The 26,838-nt window shown below is 46.8% G+C and overlaps 1 protein-coding gene across 1 annotated transcript in view; it reads right to left on the minus strand.

Annotated features, from left to right (window-relative positions):
- Nucleotides 1–26,838, minus strand: part of whrna (whirlin a) — a 117,610-nt gene that overhangs the window by 5,718 nt on the left and 85,054 nt on the right. The window contains 7 exon segments of the mRNA XM_030341783.1: nucleotides 4,623–4,745; nucleotides 6,198–6,367; nucleotides 7,755–8,298; nucleotides 8,300–8,338; nucleotides 10,574–10,645; nucleotides 14,891–15,112; nucleotides 15,936–16,148. Coding sequence (XP_030197643.1) covers nucleotides 4,623–4,745; nucleotides 6,198–6,367; nucleotides 7,755–8,298; nucleotides 8,300–8,338; nucleotides 10,574–10,645; nucleotides 14,891–15,112; nucleotides 15,936–16,148 — 1,383 coding nt within the window.

A 26,838-nucleotide genomic window follows, 5' to 3' on the forward strand; every position in this document is an offset into this window, starting at 1 on the left:
CAGAATCGTACCGGCTCCTCCTTTTCCCCACCCTTACATTTTCCCTTGAGTATTTCGACACCAGTTTCAAGGCTAAAAACATTGACCATCGTTATTTATTGCCATCGCCGCAACAAATTTTGACGAGGGCAAGCAAACGGAATTTACTCCAACATCAAATCTAATTAATCCCAAGGATACAAGATTGGGATGAAAGGGTGAAATCTCGAGGGAAAAGTTGGCTGGGTTGCGTAACACAGGCCCGACTTGAATTGGATCCAGAGTCCTGAATGTCGTTGTGTTTTCAGTTATCTTCCAGGGCTGTCATTAGGTATGATGGATGATCTCCATGGGTGCTTTCCACTCAACCGCTTCCCTCAAAACTACCCACCATGTAAGAGATTCCCCGAGAGATTCTCCTCTCTACCTCCACAAAGCTCATCACAAAATGATTAATGTTGAACTACATAAATATGCAACATTGGGTGGAGAATTTTCCGAAAGAACCTTTGTGATAAAAATACTCTGAGTCCATACTTTGTTAGCCTGGCATCGGCAGACGAATAGCAAACTGCAAGTCCATTGCATTTTTGATATTCAAGTGGCGTCAACAACGGGCGCAAACCAAAATGCATCTGGACGCCATTAGATAGGCCAACAACCGATGACAGCAACGAAACGGGTGATGCACACTAAAGTTATTTTCTAAGTGCAGTCCCCTGTTCTTCATTTAGTAACAATATAGATCTATCCTCAAACATGAACTCCTAACCCTGGCAGGGGCAATGCCCACTCTGCCAGTTGAGCTATATAGGAAAGTGAATGTAAAGTGTGAGGAGATTTTAAAGCTGAAAAGCTACAATTTGTAACCGTACATTGCAAAAGTGAATATGAGAGTAAGTACGAAGTACAACCTGTTCCATGCGTCATCCTAGATCAAGCTGCCATAACCTCTACCTAATCATTAATGACATGAAACTGATTCTACTGTCAGTGGCTTTCCAAAGAATATCTGAAAACATAATACAGCATTTGTATGCAAGTCTATGTCATTCTATTTCCATAAATCCTTGTCATGTGCTCTGCCAGGAAAACAGGAAACCACCCATCGCGTCGAGAAGCACTCCTCATTTCAGAAGGAGAGGGGAGGTTTAAAATCACACACACACACACACACACACACACACACACACACACACACACACACACACACACACACACACACACACACACACACACACACACACACACACGGGGAGATGAAGACGCATTATGATGCATTATTACCGCTTGTTTACACAGCCCAAGACATCCACCCCCCCCCCCACAGAACCCGAATAAGCGAATCAGCAACGGTCCGCGGCCCCGGTGACAGAGACGGCGCTACGGCGGTATGCTCCCTACCCCCCCCCCCCACCACACGAGATGAGAAGCAGCAGAGATGTGGTGCCGCTGTTTTTCGCTCATCTGCAGACACTGGCCCCACAGCTGCTATAATCAAGATGACCCGCCCTCCCTCCTCCTCACTCCCCCGAGAGAGGGAGCAATGTATGGTAGGGTGGGGGCGGGCGGCCGGGGGGTGCTGGGGTTACAGAGATGGAACCGACGATGGGGGGGGGAAAGGTCAACGCCGGCATCCCACAGATGAAATTGATGCCTTTAGAAAGGAAGGACGAGAGACGGATCATAATGGAATGGTTCCTTCCCGTGGTTTTACACATAGAACACCTGTCACGGCCCAGACGTATACCGAATGGCCGGATAACATTAGGGTTGACACTTGACAATGATAAAAGTGGGAGCGGGTATACATTTACAACACCGCCAACTGACAAAAGTATTATTTTTTTCGTTATGTCAGATTAGATCCTGTATGGTTGAAGCACTTTTTATTTGTGTTTTACATTTCTTCACTATTATTCATGTTTATAATTATTGTTTTATTAAGTTTATTTTTACACTTTCTTTAAGAAAAGGGAATAAATGACACAGAATGCTACTGCTATTGTTTGTGAATTTAGGAGGGTAACCATAAAACGAGCAGACAGCAGGGTAAAAGATTTATCCTCAAACATTGACAAACCTCTAGTGAACTCAATGCAGCGCGTCGTTAACACAGAGAGCAGCAAGATGAATGGAGAAATGAAAAGCAGCCAAACAGCCGAGCGGGCTGTTGAAGTCGCCGTTGACAGAGAACACAGCCGCCGAGAGCATGACTCCCTAACTGAAAGTGACAGTTGGCTACCACCCCTGTCTGATAACGTCACCGGTCCTCATTAGCGGGCTGAAACAGAGGAACTACAGGGGTAACAGTCTTGTCTGGCAGATTGGCCCAGGGTAAAATAACGGCGCAAAAAGCAAGCCATGTGTATTAAACATCCCCAAATCAAAGTTTTTCAGATCTTTGATTCCCGCCACGAGACCACCTGAAAGGAGCTTGTACAAATATATTTCAGCGTATGTGTGTGTGTGTGTATGTGTGTGTGTGTGTGTGTGTGTGTGTGTGTGTGTGTGTGTGTGTGTGTGTGTGTGTGTGTGTGTGTGTGTGTGTGTGTGGATGAACGGAGTAAATTGCAATTTCAGTTGGAGTTTTATTCCGAGACAACAGTTCCCATGGAAAAAGAGAAAACAATTTTTCTGTTTTTCTCTTCATGAAAACCTATTACACCTCGAATCCAGGGCCCCGGAGAGACCCCCCCCCCCCCCCCCCCCCCTCCGAAAACACCTGAACCCCACCCCGTCCACATCCCCGTCTTTATGTTCTATACCTCCGTCTCCTGCTGTCGCCACCCCCCCCCCTCCTCCTCCGTGTCCCACTCTCTCTACTCTCGTCGCTCCGTTCTTTAGGTTTCAATGCACTGATTTCCTTCTTTCTTTTGTCACAGGCGCTTACAATCAGCACCTTTCTCTGCGCTGTAATCAGGGGCTCGGTGGTGCGCGGGCTGGGGGGCTGAGGGGCTCTGAGCCGCGTCAGCAGCCCCTCACTGCTGTGTGATCTTGGAGAATCAAAAAGAGAAAACCTCGACTTCTGCCTCCTTTTATGTGACGCACGCAGCCCAAGACAGCTCTGTGATACGGGCTGGCTTTGGTCCCTTGCATGTTGTTCTAGCAAACGAACGACGGAATACATTTGCATGTTCACTAAAGCAAAATAAACCGTATTCGTATTCTGCAGTCTGCTTGCCCCCCCCCCCCCCCCCCCCACCAAAGTCTCAGAGTCTCTCCAATCCATCCCATCCTTCCCCAGTATCTTCTGTTGCTATTTAAATGGTTTACAAGGAAAGCCACCTTGCCAGGTCTCAAAGAAGCAGTCAAAGCCACAAAAATAAACATTGCATTTGCAATTATCCCCACTGCCTGTTGCTACAAAGTGATTCACCCGCACCTAAAGTGCCACATGTATGTGTTTATAACGAGAAAGGTTGGCAGGGGTTGGAACAAAATAACAGCTGTTTTAGTGATATTTGGTTGTGGTAATTGCTGTTATTAGGACTACCATGCAGGACACCGTTCAGGGCTAGTGGTAAACATTCACAGAACCTGGCATGTCATCTGTTCTTGTGTGAATGGTGTTCCCTGGTAGGGCAATAATATAATAGCGATAATGTAACAGGGGCCTTTGTAATAGAGAAGTTAGGTTTGGTACACACGCATTCAAACTGTAGAGGAGGTGGAGAGGTTTTGTGAAATATCAAGGGAAATATGCTGGGAATCCCATTTCTAGTTCAGCAGATATCACACACATCTCATCAATAGATCTATTCGCGATAGACTACAACAGACCGTCTATAGATGTTACTTTTTAAACGAAAATGTCCCACTAGGCCTTTCAATTCATATTGCAGCACTGATAGTCTCAGTGCTCCCTGATGTTAAACATGAAAAATCAAGAGAGTAGATTGACTATTACAGACTCAGAGTTGTATTCATGTATTCATCCAGGCCAATTTATTCATTCATTCATTAGGGCCAAATTCCCCCTAGGGTCACCATTGCATGGAAGGCCCTGCATCTTGGCAGAGCTCTATCGACAGCCGAGCCCTGGGTTGGAGAACATTGAAGGTTATGGTAGTCCTCGTAAATCCCCCAGAGAGGAGTTAAAAAGCAGGGCTATCAGTGTGGATTACCGGCAGCCTGGAACTATAAAGGCTTCAAGGAAGTTCATCCCCACCTGCTGCTATCACAAGAGAGAACAGAAGAGGCGGTTTCCATCATGAACTGAACAGGCAGCGATCCGTTGAGAACATTGACTCTTTCTGAGAGTACTGCTCGGTGGTAGGAGAAAGGCCGGGTTTCTTTGAATGACATTTTTTTATTTGGGGGCAGTTTGGTAGATGAACTCTCTAGTGTAAGCAACACACAATGCAGCGAATCATGTTCAATAGCGACCTATTGAACATGAGTCCACAATGGGAACAAGGGACCACAACGGAAATCAGCCTATGGGTTTTTTTGTGTTATCCTTCTGATCTGATGTACATTGGTATGCTTACCTTTGTGTAGATAAGGAATTTCAATCAATTCAATCGATCAATCAACCTGTCCTCTTACGCTACATGTAATCCTCTCTCGCCTTCAAAAGTCTGAGACGTCTATGGAGAACGTCTAAGAAAGTGGCTCCATTGCTTCCCCTACAGCCCCACCTGGATGGTGACGATACGGGGCAGGGGTTGGCGTGTGTTGGCTCCTCCCTCGATGGCGATCCCCAGCGTGGTGGCGCTCTTCCCGACCCTCACCAGTTGGGAGGTGGGATCCAGCAGACCCGGCTACGGCAAGCGGGAGAAGACACAGTAGTTAGGAGAATAACAGTACATCATCCGCTAAGAGCAGCCCGGCTTTCAAACTGCCAAACTGCCATTGGGAAGGATCCATTTGTAGGAATACAACTCAATGTTTGGACAGGAGACACATCACAACCTTTATTTTGTTGTTTGTTGCTAGGCTGATTGTGTTTCCCTTCAGGTTCTGACAAGATGATCGTCCCCTTTTCTTGGGCGCTGTCAACACTCTGCTCTCCACTGGCACAGAACTCCGGAGCATTTTGAAAGAACATCACGGCAGCAAATTGCGAGGTAGACTTTTAGAGAGCACATAAACACAAACCCCCTGCATCGTTAAAAGCTGCTAGTGTAGCCTTTAATACATCAGGCGGAGTCGAGAGAGATCTCTCCAAGCACTTCCACTTTGCCTCACCGATGACCATTATTCTGTTAACTACGGTTCCTACTCCCTAGTTCCTGCTAGCTTCGCCCCAGCACTGCCTCGCTCTGCATCCGTGGTGAAATGATCAAAATAACAAAGTGCCCCTGGCCTCAGCCCGGTAGACGCTAGTTTCCCGGGGGAGCGTAGGCAGGCGATCGTGGAGCGATCGTCCCGGCAGAACGGCCACGAGACAGCGTGCCCCACCGCAAATCGTCGTGTTTAGTCAACGGCACGTAACCGTCGCGGGCCGAGACACCTCTCTCTTTTGACGCTTTATCGGTGAGAACAAAGGTGGCGCTTGAGTCTTTTGTGTGCGCCGCAGCGCTGTGAAAGATGGCGTGACAAGGGCAATGGAACGGAGGGATGGAGTAACGAGCGACTAAAATAATGGATGAGGGACAGAAAGGGAACGTTTACATGACAACAGAGAGAGGAGGGAAAGGAGGTTAAATCAGGGACCAGGGTTTCTGAGGACAGAAAAACATTTGTGATTCAAGGAACAAAGAAGACATTCTTACATGTGAGTCATTAATCTTTGAGTTGACCAAACAAAAAATACTTAAATCGTCCTCCAGTAAATACACCCACTCACCAAATTCTTGCACACCATCCACCTGTCCATTTACAGTATGTCTCAGGGATCATTCACACCAAATCGGGTGCTGCAGCGATTACTGCAAGCTGCTGCGGCAATGGGGCAATGTCACTTCACGCCTCATCTGTGATGTTGACGTCATGTTGTGAACCTAAACCACTCCTTTATGTTGAGCTGGTGTGTGGTGAGTGTGAATCGGCCGTTACCCTCCCTCCATCCACCTGCCATAATCCACCCATTAACCCATCAACCACCCCTCCCCTCATCCATCTATATATCGATCAATACCTCCACCACTCCACCTGCCCACACATCCATGATCCGCTCACACATCCTCCCATCTACGACCCATCTTCCAAATCAACCTTCACCCACTCATTCTTCCACCTCTCAACCCATCCACTCATCTCCACCCACTCACCGGTCTGGGAGTGTGCTCCCCCGCCCCCCCCGGGCCGCCCTGTGGGGGGCGTATGCATGCGGGGCGGCCGGGGCCGTCCTTACTAGTGTGGCCCTGAGACTCCGGGAGGTCCACCCCACTGTCCTCACTCAGGGTCTGACCCCCGTCCGACTGCTGGGCCAGGGTCCCACCTAGAGGGGGGGTAGGGGGTGGAGAGTTGTGTGTGTGTGTGTGTGTGTAAGGTGGGGTGGGAGGGGGGTAGGTGGTAGGTGTGTGTGTGTATTTGTGTGTATATTTGTGTACGTGAAGGAGGGAAGGGGTTTTGGTCAGATGTTTTTAGTTAAATAAAATACACAACGTATTAGTCTTCTGCTCTACCAGCAGATACAATTGAGATAACAAAGATGAGATTAAATGTATTTTATAAATCAAAGAACTGAAATAAGTATGTTTCACCTTAAAATGGGGAACAAATATGGTTGAACAAAGTCATATTCTTTAAACAGTAATTCCGATTCAATCATTGATTTTCTTTTTCATTTAGTATTTAAATTCAAAGACATGAACTCATTCAAACTACATTCGAGAGTTAGAATTAATAGTCTTTCCAATGAGTTTCATTAATATGTTACGACTTTACATTTGAATGCAGGAGTAAATGACTCGCTAAGATGAATATATTTCACTGAGCCCTGTTCAATGATGTGGGTTTTTTGCACAATATGTTGGATAATTGGCTAAAAAAGGAGTTGCCATGGTCGTAGTCACTTTTCATTTGGCTCCCTTGTAGAAATGTTCTGTGTATTAAGGTTCGATCATTTTTTTATGAAGATTATAAAAAAATCGTTCACTTTCATATTGAGAAGTTGACATGAAAGAGTGTTGAAAAATCGATCCAAGTGGAGAATAATTAATAATAATCTATTCAAAGAAGTAGGGTACGAATCTGTCCAATCAAACTAGAAGTGAAATCACAGACTCCTCACGTCACTGGATTAATAAAGCAAAGGCTTCAAGGAGGATTCGACTATCTGCAGCATCTATATTTGGTGAGGCTTGAATACGTAATTTTCACTTAGTCTCTGACAGTCAGAAACGCTGCAAAGTCAACTTACTGTTTATTCATTGAGCAGTCGCTGAATGAATAATCCAAAGCATTTACAGTGGTAGTCACATCGTGAATGAGCAGGTAGAGGTTCGGGCATCTTGTTAAAGACTGCTCAAGCATGTTCAACACCAATGTGTGGACATTGGGATTTGAACCCAGGGCTTCTTGGTCGAAACCCCTTAAGTGCTAGACTACAAGTAAGAATAATATATTCAAGTGTCACCCAAAATACAAAGTAGTTGGAAAGCCCACTTGTCTCTATTTAGATCACATATTATAAATGATATAACAGGGGAACAATACTGCCTCAATCCAGCACCTTTCAAACCTCCATCTCCCTACATTCTGCTGTTATGCACGCACCACATCAAAAACAGACTCCTTTCCTCGACCCCCATTAACCTATCAGACCTGCTTTACCCAGGGGGAACCCCCCACCTTGACCTCCCAGTAACCCCCGCCAGGCTCACCTCCAGGCTGGGGCAGGGGGCGCACTTCGTTGAGGTCTGGCTCCGCGTTCTGCCGGTGGAGCTCCACCGTCACAAATCGGGCTTTGGGGGAGGTCTTCGCCGAGGCCTTGGTCTTTGGGGTGTGGGGCGGAGGATGAGAGGGTGGAGGTGGTGGCGGATGAGGCGGGGCTGGAGCAGGGAGCGGAGGAGGCGGAGGAGGAGGTGGTGTGGATGGGGACCTGGGGGAAGGCTGAGGGCCCCTGGTGGGGGACTGGACCCTGGGGAAGGGCCCGATGTGGTGGCGGTGGACCATGGCCAGCTGTGCCGCGATGGGCGGGAGGGAGGGGCCTTTCCTCTGGACGGTGGCGTACTGGTGGGAGGAGTCTCTACGGGCAGTTCGGTGGGGGGGGAGCGGCGAGGGGGAGGTGGGGGCGTGGTGGTTACGGGAGGGTGGCGCAGTGAAGTAAAGGCCGTCTGATTGGGCGGACTCGGAGGAAGTGCGCTTGTCCACCTTATCCTTCCGGCTGGGTTTCCTCTGAACCCCGGGGGGGGGCGGTGGCTTAAAGGAGGGGGGGGGGCTCGGGTGTGGACGAGTCGACGTCGTCCTGAAGGAGGAAGAGGAGGAAGAAGTGGAGCAGGAGGAAGCCAGCGTTGTTAGTCTCCGGAAAACACATCAAAAGATAGGAAAACTGCTGTGTCATCCTTCCTGTCATGCTCACTCACTCGTTCTCACTCTCTCGTCTGTTTCTTAAAGATTGATAACATATCCACATTTATACAAACGAGTTTGACAGGTTGAAGGTCGCAGGTTCGATTTCCTCCAGTCTTCCAAGGCAAGGCAGCTGTATAGTAACCCAAAGGGGATGACTGACACTGAGACATGAGGCACACACCTGATGTTGCATGCAGTGAATTAAAATACAGGAAAAAATGATTGGAGAGAAACTAAAAGTGCAAATCAGACATGGGTTGGTTGATGGGATGTTGAGAGGACGCGGGGATACATTTGGGTCTGTAAATGACGGTCGGACCCACTTTGATCCTTTGTATTCAGTATGGATCATTATGAATGTTGCGCTATACTGTTGCTCTGGAAACCCTAGTTGCTATAGAATTGTATTTGATCTTGGATGCAATTGAGGACATGTCTCTCTTAGCTAGACACATTCAGACTGAATGACCATCTGACTACCATCAGATAATGCTGTTATTTTACTTTATTTATTAAGGTTAGTCTCATGTAGGCAAAAATAATAATATTTGTCTTGGATTTTAACGATGTCCAGCTGTGGATGAATGCAAGAGATTTCAATGCTTCAATGGCCATTTATTAAACAGCAAACATGTTTTTAATAACCTTCTTTACACAAAAAACTTGTTTCAAAGTGTTTAGAAAAAACTCCATTGAGATACAAATCACAACACGACACTGAATTCCGTGGATTATTTTCCATATTGGTGGGCTCTGGCGCTATGGAGCAGTGCACTGCACGGGCAACGGGAACGATGCATTATATTCTTTGGTAAGTAACACAAGGCCTATAAACAGTGATCTGTGTCTGTGGCAGGAGACAATGTCACGGCATGTAGCTTGTACACACAGGCGTGTCTTCACAAGCTGACTCTGTGAGAGAAATGGTTGACAAACTCCACCATTGAAGATACTTGGGGTCTCCAACTTCAGAAATGGTTGACACCATGAAGATACTTGGGGTCTCCAACTTCACTCCTTTGTCCCCCGTACGCTGACTGATCCCGTCGTGAGTGTTCTTCTGCAACAGAAAGGTGGAGGATGAGGAGGCTAGCTGTCGATATTGACATTAAAGTGTAACATTTCAGAGAGGATAGCTATAATGTTAACGATAATAGCCAGCGGGTAGCTAGTTCCCTTATCCTAAGTATATATTATGTTAGCCTCCGTAGCTGTTAAATGGATTGCGATTCCTTTAGCCTCAATTTAATGCCTTATTGACAACATGCTGAACGAATGAGTGTAGATTTAGTACTTACCAACAGAAAGATGAGGACTTTGGCGCAACATTGCAGCCTCTTCCTGCTCTTCATCTTAAATGGCAGTTATGGTAAAGAAATATCGCAGTTGATGTAGACGGGATGACTGAATTGTCCTCAGCAATCGTTTTGATTTATAGCCCAATTGCACAACCCCCCCCTCCAGTCCAAACCCATTTGCATCTCCACAAAACTGAATCCAATGGAGCTCTTTGGTTTCATCTGTCTGTGTCTGCCAGGAGCCTGAGCGGTTTACTGTGACAGGAGTCGTCCATTTTCAACTGTGATCAACTGCCTGATGCAGCCAAGCAATGATTTGATGAATTCTAGATTCCAGTGTTCACTGATCGCCTCCGCCCATCAGCCGGGAAGTCGCACATCAGCAGGGAACTCCGCAGCAAGTCGTTGTTTTACGATTACAGGTTTATGTACTTTGATTAAGTCTGTAAAACACGCTTCTGTGAGCAAATGTCAGCTTTATTTTCCGTTGAAGCATCGAGTGTCCCAGACGAGCAGAATAGATGAAGTACATTGCTGTCTTACTTTGACATTTGTTTATAGTAATGTCAAACCTATCTGTCACCAATCTTTTACATCTCATCTCTCTGCATCAAATGACTCCCTTTCTCTCTCCTTGTCACTTCCTTGTCACTTCAACCTCAGCCATGCACCCCACCCCACTCTCCTCAACCATGCTTCCCACCAGCCTGCTCTCCCCCTCCACCACCTCACCATCAGCCATCCCTCCTCCGCTTTCCCCACACCCACGCCCCATCTTCATACTCCACCACCCTAACCCACCACCCTCCGTCCCCTCTGTGCAGGCTCACCAACGAGATGTCTGGCAGCAGAGTTTCTGAACTCTCCAGAGTGTTCCTCTCACTGTCCACCACACTGTCGTTCTAGAGAGAGAGAGAGAGAGAGAGAGAGAGAGAGAGAGAGAGAGAGAGAGAGAGAGAGAGAGAGAGAGAGCAAGAAAGCAAAGGGGAGAGATGATTACAGAGGAATGAGTGATAGTGATAAAATGGAAGGGGAACGTTTTGAACATAGATTAAACTGTTCCTCTTAAAATGAAATGGCTTGTGGTGCCTGGTCATTTTGATTTAGTTGCTTTTGCAGATTTGTTTAGGGGCGTGTGAGTGGGTATGATACTCACATACAGATAAACATGAACTTTAAATATCAACTAAACACAAATAAGAAATATTTTCAATATAGGAAGAACAGCAGGAGAAATATCCAACTAAAGAGCATTAACAAAAGGGATAAAGCACACAAGAGGAGATGATTACTCCGATGTATACACTTAATACACTAAATGTATATATACTGAATATTCTGTAGTTTGAAACCAGAAAGTAGAAAGCGTCAATCTATTTTGAAACTTGCTTATCTGTGGAAACAAATGTCAAGCACCCATGAGATAGCTGAGCGTCTTGGTCTCCGGGAAGAAAGAGGTCAATACAATATGCTGTTCATAGCCTGCACGTCTGGGAGAAAGCTTTGTAATACTGGGTGGCTGGACCGAAATCCATGAAGGCACACACACACAAACACACAGAGACACACACGGACAAAAACACGCACATGGACTGACTAGCATAGACATGTACACAGACACTGATTCATGCAACCACAACCCATATAAGCCCAAAAGCAGGCAGACACATATGCCAAACAAATGAACAAAAACACACACACACACACACACACACACTAACAGTGGCATGCACACGCATTAAGACACACAAAAACAATGACAAAAACAGGCACACACGCGCACACACACAAACACACTATTTCTCACTTATTAGTTATTGTGCGTCCATCCAAAAAGCTGATCGATGCTTCGTAAAAGCAATCGATTACAAACAATCATCTTATCTCAAGCCCCTTAAAGACTTGGAGGCTGAAGATCAGGGTTAGCGATGTATCTGTGCTAGGGGAGCTGACTGATGCGGGAGGCGGGACACACGGCCTTTATTAGCGCGGGCCGCTGGACCCAAACAAATGGTTCATCAATTCAGCTTAATTACCCCCTTGGTGCCGCGCTGGGAGCACTTAAGACCCTTTTATTTATCACAAGTTCACTACAGACACTCATTCTGCCCTGCATGGCTTCCCTGCCAGGCTGGTGTGTGTGTGTGTGTGTGTGTGTGTGTGTGTGTGTGTGTGTGTGTGTGTGTGTGTGTGTGTGTGTGTGTGTGTGTGTGTGTGTGTGTGTGTGTGTGTGTGTGTGTGTGTGTGTGTGTGTGTGTGTGTGTGTGTGTGTCTGTTTGTTTCTGTTAGGAGGCCACAGCTGTCCACTCCTCTGTCTTGAGTAACCTTGCATGCTAAGTGAGCTAATGGGCTAGGCAATACCTCACATGGTTCACTCCCTTATTTGTCAAGTACCCTAGCAACCTTACTACCAGAACACGCTACAAGTAGTAATAGCTAACAACTGAGCCGTCACGCCAACGGGCATGCAACAGGCTCCAATGTCCAACATCTACCTGCACTTTCACAATAAGGATCGGATTTCAGGTAGTCTCCTAAATGAGCAAATAGCATAGGATAGTAAAACAAATAGCAGAAAAACAAATGAGTATGTGCGTCAGGTATATGTCTTTGGGTGTGTTTGTATGTTTCCATTGAGAGCAGCTTATACTCTCTGCTCACAATATACCTGGCTCCGGAGTACGGTTCACAAATCCACTCGTTCTCATCCCATCCAAACCCCTCTGCTCTCTAATCTCCCACACACAGGCGCCATGGAGCCCAGACACACATGCACAGGCCCCAACACATGGGCATATATGCACAGGCACAAACACACGTACACAAACACACATGCACAAACACACATGCACAGGCACAAACACACATGCAGAGGTACCAACAAACATGGACAAACCATCTTGCACAGGCCAAGACAATATTACAAACAAATACACACAAGATGTGTGAGCTGGGCACACACATCTTGCGTGGGATTATCCTAAAAGCAAACATTTACAGACCATATAAACACACACACACACACACACACACACACACACACACACACACACACACACACACACACACACACACACACACACACACACACACACACACACACACACACACACACACACACACACACACACAACCCATGGTCCCAGAAAAAGTTGGGTAATTCGAGACTAACCCAAAAAAATCACCATCTCACACACACACATATACAGTGTATGCATATGCGTACCAAACACACTGAGAGAAACACACACACACTATCTTGCACACCATTCCTCCACAGGGAGCCCTCCTGGAGCGACGAGAGACCGGACCCCCCACTGTCAGCTCACAGACAATAACAGCAAGCACCCTTATCTCTGCTCTCTCCATCTACTGTAGTGTGTGTGCATGTCCGTGCGTGTGAGTGTGTGTGTGTGTGGGTGGGTGTGTGCGTGTGTGCAAACGTGTATGTGTGTGTGTGTGTGTTTGTTCAAAGAGCAGCTGAAAGAAATGAGAGGGCCTCAGTGATTATGCAATCACGTCGTCTTGCAGAGGAGCTAGGAGAGGAACCAGGAGAGGAGCTAGGAGAGGAACCAGGAGAGGAGCTAGGAGAGGAACCAGGAGAGGAACCAGGAGGGGAGCCAGGAGAGGAACTAGGAGAGGAGCTAGGAGAGGAACCGGGAGATTAACCGGGAGAGGAACTAGGAGAGGAACCAGGAGAGGAGCCAGGAGAGGAACTAGGAGAGGAACCTGGAGAGGAACCGGGAGAGGAACCGGGAGAGGAACCGGGAGAGGAGCCAGGAGAGGAACCAAGAGAGGAGCCGGGAGAGGAACTAGGAGAGGAACCAGGAGAGGAACCAGGAGAGGAACCAGGAGAGGAACTAGGAGAGGAACTAGGAGAGGAACTAGGGGAGGAGCTAGGAGAGGAGCCAGGAGAAGAGACACACAAAACCAGACAGCATTGGGGGCTAGATACAAAATGTGGGTTTGTTTGTTTATGTCAATTAATATCAGTGTTTATTTCATGTGGTTTATATATTGACAAGAATGGGTTTTGATGGCAACCTTATGGTTGTTTATATATTATTTCATAAGTTTTATGTTAACATGATAAACATAGGATAAGATTATCCATTGTTTTGTATTGCTATGTTAACAATATCAAATGTGCATGTGTGCAGATATAAACATTGCCCCAGTGACAATTGGAATAACTACCTTATCATAAAGGCTGTTTTTATTTTAATTGTAGTCCTTTTGTATCCCCCGCTATAACTGACATCATTAATAAACAAACTAACTCAAGGCCACAAGAGCAACGGACGAGAGAGGGGCTAGGGACACACATGTGGCTCTCTAAGACACAACAGCAACAAGGGAAAACGGAAAGGACAGATCCACCACGCAGAACAGAGCGATCATCCCATACCTCCATCATATCTATGAGCCAGAGCAACCTCTCCTACAGGGGAAGGGGACAGAGGAAGTGGAGCGGTTTGTTAGTGTACTGTCGACATGGTGGAGGTGACAGCCGCCTGTCCACCCACCGTCTGCTCAGCCCGCCAGCCAGCCAGCCGTGTGCTCTCAACCGTCCTGTGCTGAGTCAACCACAGTTGGATCCTAGAATATTAAGCCTATACACGTTTTTTTTTTTCGTATTCCAGAATACTTAGGTGAGCATTCTAGAGCACTTAAAGGTGTTGTTGGTAAGTTTCAAGTGCTATTATTTGAGTGTCGGTTGTTAGAATGCCGTAGCCCACCCTCAGCTATAAGTGAGTGAAAAGCGCTGTCCATTTCGAGTTGATGCCTCTTTAACGAGACGGCTTAGATTTTATAACCGCTCAAGGCTTGTTACTGACCAATCAGGGCATGTCTTAGCTGACAGGGTCAGTGAATCCATCTTGCCTTTGAATAACAGCTAATGCAGTGCTTCTCAATGGCTTAGAGGGAGGGAGCAGGATGGGAGGGCCATCTTTTTGGAGTTCTTTTATTTCTTCTTCCTTCTCCCTCTCTTCATAACTCTCAAATTTTACTTACAGCACCTTTAATTACACCTTTAACAGCAAGAATTTAATTATATTTAGGGGAACATGAATAGCCCCCAGAGAGCCTCTGTGACTGTGAACTGGGATTAAGAGCATAAACCAAACACATTGGACTGGACGTACCCGGGCAGAGCTTAGGGTGGTGTTGGTCATGAAGCTGGCGGAGGAGGAGGTCAGCGTGTCGGGGTAGGACACCATGGACTGGGAGTCTGGGTGGAGGCCCGGGGCTCCGGCGGGGCCCTGGCGGCCCTTCAGAGCCTGGATCTCGCGGCGCAACACCAGCCCGTCGAAGCGCTCCAAATCCTGGGGAGTGACCAGGCCGCGCACCTCTGAGAGCAGGGAGAACTGGGAGGGCAGAGGACGGAGGAGAGGGGGAGGGGGGGGAGGAGAAGGGAAGGGGGAGGGAGGAGATAGTCGGTAAAGGTATTGTTGAATATTGTTTTGTACGAAATATTAAATTTCAAAATGACTGCCATTTTGAAGATTCTTTCTTCCACAGCAATTGACAGTATCTTTTTCTCTCTCTAGTTCTTTCTGTGAGGCATACATCCTATCTGTTAAAAACATGGATTTGAGAGGCCACAGAGGAGAATTCTTATTGTTTGAATCTCCAATCGAAAAGAGAAACTAAGATACAAGATGGATCGTGTTGTCTCAAACTGCAAGCACAGAAACTGTGGCCAAAAAATGAAACAAAGACACGAAGTGTAACTGGACCAGAGCTGTCAAGAATCCCAAGTAAACCCAGCAATCACCCCAAGTCTCTGGAGGAAAACAGGTTTGACAGGGCACCCCTACGCATGCTGCTGCCCGACAGCAAGGACACACACATATATGTGCACCTACAGGTACACACACAGACACACTCACACACAGTCAAAATACAAAAAGTATTTTCGGTGCAGTATTTTTGACCGTTTGCACGCACACACACACACACACACACACACACACACACACACACACACACACACACACACACACACACACACACACACACACACACACACACACACACACACACACACACACACGTCCTACCCACACAAATGCAGTGGGCACACAGTAACACACATTCAAACCAACACACACGCACAGCCCTACACCCACATACTCACACATGCTGCAGACAACACAGACATGTCCCCGCCCCGTCCCGCCCCCCCACCTTAGCGTGTGTGTTGAGCAGCTCGAACAGAGCCATGACCAGCGGCTCCACGGCGATGTGCCCGTCGCGGTACTCCTCCACGTAGTAGCCCATGGTCTGCCGCTCCGCCTCCGTCAGCAGGTGGCGGGCCTGCTCCTCCAGCATGGCGCGCGGCTGGTTCACCACGCTGGTCAGGGTCACCTGGGAGCCCGCCACGCCCTTGTAGAACACCGGCTAGGGGGGGGGGACAGGGGAGAGAGACATGGGGAGAGGGGGAGTGTGGGGAGAGTGGGAGGGAGTGGGAGAGAAGGGGAAGATGGATAGAAGAGGGAGATGGAGAAAAAGATGGGAATAGGGGAGATGGAGAGCGAGAGAGAGAGAGCGAGGGAAATAGATGGAGAGGGAAATAGATGGAGAGAGAGGGAGAGAGAGAGAGAGAGAGAGAGAGAGAGAGAGAGAGAGAGAGGGAGATGGAAATAGGGGAGATAGAGAGAGAGAGAGAAAGAGAAAGGGACAGAGAGGGAAATAGAGATAAAAAATGTAATGCGACACCGGGAGTAAGAGAGAGATGAGAGAGATACATTTACAACACATGAGTGAGACCTAATTTAAAGAGAGAGCAGAGTACACCAGTGTCTAAGGTATTTGGGCTTCGTGCTGAAGGCTTCTTGAGATCCACCCCCATGTCCATAGTCGTGCCTTGAGCCAGACACCCTTACGCCTTCTTGTTCCTTAATGACGTGTATCTGAGTTCACTGTAAGTCTTTCAACTATAAAGTGATAGAGAGAGCAAAGAAGACATCGCAATATAGGGAGCTGGAGATAACATTACCATTGTACAGGGAAAGAATGAACCCATAATTGGATCCATACATTTCATCAAGGAATCACTAACAAACCCCATCCAATTTATTGCAAACACACCCCTACACCAGCAATAACAATAGCTGTGGATTCACTAAGGGAGCAGCTTGTTTTTCGTAAATTTCAACTTCGCAGACTGACTCCTGGGAATAGACCTGCTGAAACGGATCAAATAATGATGAAGGCGAGGATCATGAGGAGGATTATGCAACAGTCTCTTGAGGAACGGTTGGGAAGCAAGCAGGAAAAACAACGGAGAAGGAGAACGAGAGAAGACGGAAAACAGGGCAAAAAGAGGTGGAGTGAAGGATGAGAATAACACTGTGGGAGAAGAGTAAGAAGCGGAAGGTAGGACAAGGAGGGGTAGGATACAGGAGGTATACAGGGAGGGGGAGCAGGTGGAGGGGAGAAGGTTGAGAGGGAGCAGGAGAGGGGAGAAAGGGAGGCACAGGAGGTATTGGAAGAAGAGGAAGAGGAAGAGAGGAGAAGAAGGAGGACGGAGGGAGGGAGGAGAGGGTTGAGGAGAACAAAGTAAAAGAGAGAAAAGGGGGAGGAGGAAAAGGAGGAAGAGAGGGAAGAAAGGGAGGCACAGGAGGAATTGGAAGAGGAGGAAGAGGCGGGGAGGGAGGAGGTTGAAGAGGAGCAGGACGAGAATGGAGGGAGGAGAGGAGGAGCAGGAAGAGGAGGACAAAGCGGGAAGAAGGAAGAAGAGGGAGGGGAGGTGGAGAAGGAGGACAGAGGGAGGAGAGGTTTGAGGAGAACAAAGTAAAATGAAGAAAAAGGGGGAGGAAGAGGGAGAGGAGGAGGAGGAGTAGTAGTAGTAATAGGAGAAGAGGGAAACATGTAAAGGTCAAATCTTGTGGGGACAAAAGAATACGGAGCAAGGCAACACCCTGAGATCAGGACGTAGATTACGTGGGTGTAGGAGGTGGATAAGGGGGACAGTAGCATTGGTGGTGGCGCTGGTCGAGGTGGTAGATGGAGACCAATATGAGGGGCAATACATCAACGTGGACAGAAGCAGAACACGGCTATGAGTTGCTGCCTGATGGACCCAATCGCTCATCTCCCCCCCGATGTATTAATTATGCCATCACCGGGGTACTGAAACCCCTTCCTCCATCCATTACCCCCCCACGTTGGGGTAGTTACCAGCAGCAGATGGAAGCAGGGCAGGTGTTGTAGAGGTTCAGAGGACAGGGACTCTTGTGAGTCTCTGAGAGACTCAAGGTCCCCATTACACCTGAGTAGCATGTACATTACACACACAATCCTTTCTCCATGCTGAGGTCTTCCGTGTTCACTCACCAAGCTATTCCAACAGGGAAATGCAGGTTTTCAATAATAGCAGTCTGGACATGTCCGTAAATGCAGGTTTTCCTTAGCTGTAGTGGCTGCATGGTGAACTGTGAACAGTATTTCTGAATTTATACTGTATTTCTGAGTTTATAATTATGACATATGACACAAATGTCTCCATTTACCAAAAAGCTGTATCCATTCTTTCCCTGGCTGGCTAAAGTGGTCACCCTACCCTCTAGGACTTAATGCTGCAGCTCTTTGGAACCGCAGGTGAAAGAGCTACGATGGACAGAAAGACGACAGTTTGACCTTAAAAACAGTGTGTTCTACTCTCTGCCCTTGCAGAGTGGACACAGCCTTAGTAACAGCCTGTGAGGAAGTCTTTCCCCTAATTCCAATCAGGGGCTGCCATCAGTGCCACTGATTACAATAGATTATCCTTCACAGTAGATTTCCATTTTCATGGAACTTAACGTTTTTTAATCTCCGTTTCAGTTAGCTTTTCAACGCATGCAACAACTAATAATGTAACACTAATTAGGCACTGTCTTCTTTCAGATCAAATTCTAAACAGATCGATAGAGCTCCACCACCGATTCCCCCAGATGTTGATAGCCCTGGCAGCCTGCTTGATGTGAAAACTTGGCCCTTCAAAGTCTTTAATAAACTAAGACAATGGTAATGTGTAATGTTTGGCGCACACTCTTCTCTCTCACTCCATCTCACCTCCTTTCTCTAACACTGTCGCCTCCAAAAGGATCTGAGTGTCTGCAGCTTGTCTTAAGTTAACCGCTTCATCTTCTGCTTCAAAGTCAGCACTTGAGGGCATTGCAGTGTGTGTGTGTGTGAGTTTGTGCTTGATTGCAAATGTATGTTTGGCCGCTAATAAGTGTGCATGTACAGCTGTAAACTGTCTGTGTATCTGTGTGTTTTCCTGCGAGAGTGCGTGTGTGCGTGGGTGTCTGCATGCGTTTGTCCGACAATCCGAAGAACCCAGCCACCGTATCTCCATATCGTGTTTACACTTCATTTTCTCATCCCGCCCCTTCCTTAAGCTCCGTCTCCTGATAGGTCATTAATCCAACCTATCAGGAGCGCGCTGTGGTGTCCACTTACAACACAGTCCCCCAAGGTGAACCCCTCCTGCTGTCCTCTCTCACCTGCATCTTTAATCACCTCGACGCCCCATCTTGTCAACACAACACCATTCCACCTACACAACCCCTTCCCCCACTCATTCAACTCAAGGACAAAATCTAATGAACACACACAAGCCCCTTTTGATGAAAGATTGCTCTCTAAGCTCATCGTTTACAGCGTTGCAGCGCACTGGGGCACTTAAGCCATAAAGGTAAAAAGATAAGGGTGGGATTGAATGACAAGCAGCTTCAGCGTTGTAGCTGAATATATATTATAACCAGCAGACGTACACACACGTGCACACACACGTGCACACACACACACACACACACACACACACACACACACACACACACACACACACACACACACACACACACACACACACACACACACAAACAAAATATAAAGACTTAGTAGTAATCACTTTAAAATGCAATCAAATATGTTGTTAATCCCTAAAAGCGAAATGCCACCACATATAGACATAGGGCATAAACAAGCTTGCAAATGTTGTCAAGCTTGGTATTAACAGGCTTGACAACCGCAATACCCACCAGTGAATTGATCTGAAAGTGAATTCAAATTATTTTGTCGTTTGACATTTTATTACAATGTTTACATCTTAATTTCTACCTTCTGATAAAGTCGAAATCCCCTCGGATGCGCCGATCACTCAGTAGAGTAAACAGACAGCCGGCCGACACAGCGAAAGGCAGACTCTGAGCCGTTTCAACATTTGAGAACTACACACCAGTCGCCTGTTTGACTGCTTTCACTCCATTGGGGCCATCAGTCTGTTGGTCTGTCATACTAACTTATAGCACACAGCTGCTCAGCATCACAGACTGAGAGAGACAGATAGCTCCCTCTCCCTGCAGGCCACGATGCCCGATCTCCCGCCCACACCCTGGTTCCGGTCCAGAAGGATCCCACCACCCCTCTCCTACACCCGATGCACTGCTGTCTGTGAACAAACCAAATCAAACACAAAGATGGATTTTTCCATTTTCCCCACAGCTATAAAACCTATCCGCACGAGAGGGCACATGACTTCACAAGACAAACCCATTAGAACCGCGGTCTCTCGGAGGGACTTTAACCTCAGAAAGTTAGGGAGGCACGAGCGTGGAAGTGCAGCCACTGAGCTACAATGGGAGCGGTTCCATTGGAGGCACTTGAACGGTCGCCACCTTTGTGAGGTTTCAAGATGTTTGGCAGGTCATGCAGAAGCGGCCTGTGGTCGGTGGAGTGTAACGCTGGAGTGGACCGAGATGAGGACCGTCTCCTTTGGAAGAGGCTGCGGGTTATTATGACGACCGGGGTATTCATCGTCAGGGGTGTCCGCGAGGACTGATGAGGATCCATAATCACTGGAGCCCCCAGAACACACACAAGCACACACACACACACACACACACACACACACACACACACACACACACACACACACACACACACACACACACACACACACGTACACACAGACGCATACTGCTGTGATGACTCAGCCATGAGTTAATCAAGTTAAGAGACTGTTATGTTCCTCAATCACAGCCTCAAAATGTGTGTGCCCTTGTGTGTGTGTGTGTGTGTGTGTGTGTGTGTGTGTGTGTGTGTGTGTGTGTGTGTGTGTTCTTCTGCATATGTGCTTGCATGAGTATAATTGCTTGCTAGTGAGAGAGTGTTTTAATGCATTTGTTCAATAATTTGAGTGTGTGTGTGTGTATGTGTGTGTATCTGTACGCAGGTGTGTGTTTGCACATGTGTTCGGACATTTGCAAGGGTTTGTGTGTGTGTGTGTGTGTGTGTGTGGTATATGAAAATGTGCGGCCATATGTTTTTGTGTGCATTACTTTGTGTGTAATCTGGGTTTGCTCCATCGGCGCTCAGCCATGTGACGTGTGGGCTGCTATCAGCCCCCTCACCGCACCCCTTCTCCCCAGCTCTGGGGTACCACCGCTCCGATGTACTTAACACACACGACATGTGTACACAGTACACAGTAAATAGGGAATCCCACTGGGTGCATACCATTACTAAAGAAACGTCAGTCAATGAAATAGAACAGGACTTTGAATGTGTGTAATAAATTCAACTTCTGGATTTAAAAGAATTAATAAAATACATATGAAAACATGTTTGAAAGAATAAATTCTTAGAGAAAATGAACAAACGCAAGCTTGCCAAAGGTATTTTTCGGCGCTTCTTCCACCGGCAGGATGTTTTGTATCTTGCTGAGATTTCTGCAGATGCAGGCAATGCAAACATTGTATTTGATTGGTAGGGAATTAAAAATCCTCGAAGTTATGATTTATGTCTCCATGGAGACCCCACTGGTCTAATGGAACAATTAGACCAGAACTGCATTGAGTACGAAAGGGTTTGTCCACAAAGAACTTCTTCGTCAGAAAGAAATTGTACTTAGAAGTTATTTTTCAGTTTGAGAGGCTGGGCATAAAAGTGTCCGGTAAATGGCCTGTGTCATTGTCTCCTTCATGGTTAAGCAGAACTTTCACAAATAAGTGTGATAGAAAAAAGATAGTTAGAAAACAAACGTTGTCAGTATTTTGCCAGAAGATGGTCAGCAGGTCATATTCTAACTAGAGCTGTCAGTTAAACGCGTTATTAACGGCGTTAACTCAAAGCAAATTTAACGGCGTTAAAATTTTTATCGCGCGATTAACGCAATTATTTTATAAAAAAAAAAAAAAAAAAAAATTTTTTTTTTTTCCTTGGGCTCAAAACAAAGAATCAGTAGCCTGACAGCTATGTTCAAATGACATTTGTTCAAAGCAGTCGTTTAATTGCACTATAGGCTCTTTTTTTGTATCGTCCTGTTTTGATCAGTGTATATGCCAATGTTGTTATCAATAAAAAATCATTTGCACAAGGCAAGCCGATGCACTTCACCATGTTGATAAGAGAATTAAAATGAGAAGAATTATGGGACAAAAAAATCAAGGGATATTTAGCATTTAAAAATAATTTGTGATTAATCGCGATTAATTAGAGTTAACTATGACATTAATGCGATTAATCACGATTAAATATTTTAATCGCTTGACAGCTCTAATTCTAACATTTCGGTAATTGTCTGAATCAAAAAGTGAATGGGGAATAGAGCACGACAAAGTTTGTTTTGAAGAGATTGCATTAATAACTTCTCTCTAAGGCAGTGGTTCTCAACCTTTTTTGAGCAAACGCCCCCCTGACCTTACCCTGATCCTCTGGCGCTCACACTCATGTCATATTGCTTAAAGGTGTCATTGCATAATTTTTCATTGATTTTGCGGTGGTCACTAATAGCAAAGGAGTGAACACAGCCCTCTGAGTCGGTTTTGGTGAAAAATATATAAATAAATATGAATGAATATTCATGACATGAAAATGTCTCACCTTTGATTGGCTAGAGTTGAGGAAGAAATGGTTGGATTGAACATTCATTCACCGTGACCGCGGCGGGGGCACTCCCACGACTCCCCCCCGCCAAGTCTGTTTGACTTGGCGGGGGGGAAGGGTGCGGAAGGACAGAGAGAGAGTCATGTTTGATTGTGTTGTATTGGATATTGAACTGTTAACCCGCAAACTTGGGTTATGTTTGTAAGCGATAGAGATCATGACGATAGCTGATGTAACGGGAATCCGGGCGTGTGCAGGACCGAACCGCGCTGTATGACCACTGTTCCACTGCGCATAGACAGTAAAAAGTAGCTGAGACGGTAGAGGGGTTTGAAACCAATGGATGAAAGGCTGATGATAGGCTGTTTATTTCAGGTAGCCTATTTTTTCACCAAAATAGATTGAAAACGATCAAAGTTTAAAATCCCCCCTTAAAAAAGAAAAAGAAAAATCACGTTCCCGGTGCCCCCTAGGTTGTGCGAACGCCCCCTAGACCCCTGATCTAAAGGCAGTCCAGTCGCTTTAATAGCTTTAATTACCACCTGTGCTGACCTCGTCTCTCTGTCCTTCACTCTTTCGTCACTCAATAAGCTTGGGTTCACATATTCTATTGAGAAAATTCAAGCCTAGTTTCTTGCTTTTGGTATTCAACATGTGTTTCAGTGCTTTTGAGTGCTCAACACTCCCTTTTGAATGAGCTGGGGAGTCTAGTGGTTTGGGTGTCTCCAGACGGAGACTTGTGGGTTTGAATTCTAATGTCCACAGTCCACCCTTTAGCCACCCTTGAGCGAGACGCCCCTAACCCCTACGTGTTCTTTAATGAAAGGTAGTCCCAACCTTTCACTTTAACACCTTTTGAGGGCCACCTGACGAATAAGTGGTCACACATAATAATTAGTGCGAGAAGGCTGTGGCCAGAGGGAAGCAGCGGAAAGGAAAAGGCAGGAACGCTGCCTATGCTCCGGATTATTGAGGAAACACAAGTGAATACAAAACACCAATGGAAAACCCTTAAGTGGAAAGCATACGATGCAATGCACTATGCTACGATTAAAATAAAAGCCATAATACTATACTAATTGAAGGAAAATGGATGATATATTTATTTTCAATTGTCTATTTACGGTAATTGTTTCTATTATTGTGTATGTGTCTTTTTCCAGAATAAAACCCCACGTACAAAAGGCAGTACCCTGGTCTACCACCAGTGGTGTACCAGAGTTTGACAACACTGTCCTCAATGAACACATACATATTAAGCCTTTTTAGGAAGTCAAACATTCATACGGTCACATGGTTCCTAAGGGTGCATATTATCGGATAACTTTCATACTATTTATGATCTACTGTTGTGTTTTTGTCTGGCACCAGAACAAGCTTGCGGTGTTGGAGTGTTTATTGCCCGAAAACAGGGTCAGCCCTCATTGGATCAATCACACAGGAACAACACGATCAGAGCGCCTTTAATAAAGCGGGATTGGCTATGTGACCTATTGTAAATGAATTAGCTTATGGGGCTCAGCTTGGCCCCTGGGCTGTAATTAAGGATGGAGCGGGAGAGTTAGGGAAGACGGAGGGACGAGGAGGAGATGGGGTAGAGAGAAAAAACTGAGATCGGGAGGGAAGGGTGGGGAAGGACAGAGAGAGAGAGAGAGAGAGAGAGAGAGAGAGAGAGAGAGAGAGAGAGAGAGAGAGAGAGAGAGAGAGAGAGAGAGAGAGAGAGAGAGAGAGAGAGAGAGAGGGAGAGAGAGAGAGAGAGAGAGAGAGAGAGAGAGGAGAGGGATGAGTGGAGATGGATGGCGGATGAAGCCGAAAAGAGGAGAGAGGAGAGAAAGGAGAGGCCTAGCAATAGCTGGGGGATCAACAGTGGAGTATGTTAAGAAGGACCAGATAACCTTTCTACTTTATTTAACCGTCTCACACACACACACACACACACACACACACACACACACACACACACACACACACACACACACACACACACACACACACACACACACACACACACACCCTGGGAACAGGAAGTGAAATATCGTCTCGGTAACAGCTGCCAAGCCTCCAAGCACTGACGCTAAAGTTCCCTGCAACATCACGTATTTTTGCCATTCCTACTGAACGCACACACACACACACACACACACACACACACACACACACACACACACACACACACACACACACACACACACACACACACACACACACACACACACACGCGTAAAAGGAAACCAAAGAAAATATGAGAAAACACAAACATACCCGTATGCAATACATACGGCATACATTAAGTACAATGTGTTAGTTAGAGGGTGTGTTAGTGCGTATGTGTGTGTGTGTGTGTTGTTTGTTTGTGTGTGTGTCCGCGCGCGTGTGTGTGTGTTGGCAAAGGTGCTGCATCATCTGACTAGTGCCACCTGGGATTTTTCTTAATCACCGTATATTAATCACGCTGTTCCTTCACCACGGCAGTTACTCTGACTGCTGGACCTTTTGACACCGCACCATCAGTCCACGCTGCTCCTCAGCAGCGTGCAGGTGACTGACAGGGGAGGGGAGGGGACAGAGAGGGAAGACAGCTGGATGGACACAGGTGAGGGGAGGAGATGAGGTCAGGGGGGGAAAGGGGACAGGTGAGGGGAGGGGACAGAGAGGGAGGACAGCTGGATGGACACAGGTGAGGGGAGGAGATGAGGTCAGGGGGGGAAAGGGGACAGGTGAGGGGAGGAGATGAGGTCAGGTGGGGAGAGGGGACAGGTGAGGGGAGGTGAGGGCGGGGGATGGGAGAGGAGATTATTTGAATGTGAAATAATCGCTAGGTGACAGGCGAGGAGATGTGAGATTAGGGCAGGTGAGGAAAGACGATGGCAGGGGCGGGGTGGTTAGGGGAGTTGAGTGCAGGGGACCAGTATGCAGATAAGAGCATAAGATGGACAGGTGAGGTGAGGGGGAGATAAGGGCAGCTTAGGGGAAATGAGGGCAGGTGAGGTAAGGGCAGGTGAGGGGAGATTGGGGTAGATGCAGGAATTTGGGGGCAGTTGAGGGGACAGCAGGGGAAGTGAAAGCAGCGTGAGAACAGCTCAATCCAGGTGAATTAAGGTAAGGGCAGATGAGGAGCACTGAGGGGCTGTAAGGACAGGTGAGGTAGGTAAGGAGGACAGGTGGTAGAAGCTGTAGCTATACTTGATGGTTAGTTACCGTGGGTGACTGCATCCGATTGTTACAGCCTGAGTTGCCCTTAAGATAGATCTGCGCATTTCAATGTTATTCTAAAGGTCATAGAGAGGAAATTAAACTAACCAAACAGAAAAACATATTAGAACTGCAGCCCGGACAATAAACCAGAACCGGGGACGACATGATTAAAAAAAGATATCTCCCGGGCAAACAATATGGATTATCTCTTCAAATCAAAGCAATATTTGGACTTGAAATGAATGGTTTAAAGAGGACATGGCTCCTGCATCTACTGGACACAGATTATATCTACAGTCATTACTACATTTTTTTTAGTGCTGACTGGCCAACAGTCAGTACTTCACATTTCATACTACCTAAATTGACCCAGTAGTACTTATTATTACACCATAGGTACTAGCCCCTTCAGAACCGTCTCCCAGTCGGTTCTGGTACACTGTAAGATGTCTGTCAAAATATGTTCTCTGTAAAGCATTTCTATCTTAAATTCATATGACGATAAAAAGTGCTAGTTAAATTCCCGAGACGGAGATAATAACAACATCAATTATTTTAAGCATTTGTGTAAAACATCCTGTGGATTTCCGACTTGTTGTCCCTGAGCAAGGGCAACCGTTTATCGTTTTCCGCACTAGACAGAGCGTGCTACCGCTAGCGGGGCGGTTTACGATCACGCAGTGTTTTGAATCGGGCTCCGCTAAGGGGGCCCGCCGCCACGGACCCCTGGGGGATCGTTTTATATGCTAGCTGTCTCTGAGCTGGAAGCATCTGCAGCACAGCGATAAGATAGACCCTATACGAGACCCCCCCGCAGCAGGGGACATCCGCTGGCCCTATTACCGACGAGATGGACAATACAAACACACAGCGGACGCAATGAACGAGACAACGCTCTTCAATAAACAATACGTTGACACTTCACCTGGCGAGTAGCAGAACAGCCAGAGATGGCAGATAGCATAGCGCCGCGGGTAAGAATGAGGCAACGTGGTCCACCATATTGGGGCTGACCTTGAAG

This window comes from Gadus morhua, chromosome 19 (assembly GCF_902167405.1).
Source record: "Gadus morhua chromosome 19, gadMor3.0, whole genome shotgun sequence".
NCBI lineage: Eukaryota > Metazoa > Chordata > Actinopteri > Gadiformes > Gadidae > Gadus > Gadus morhua.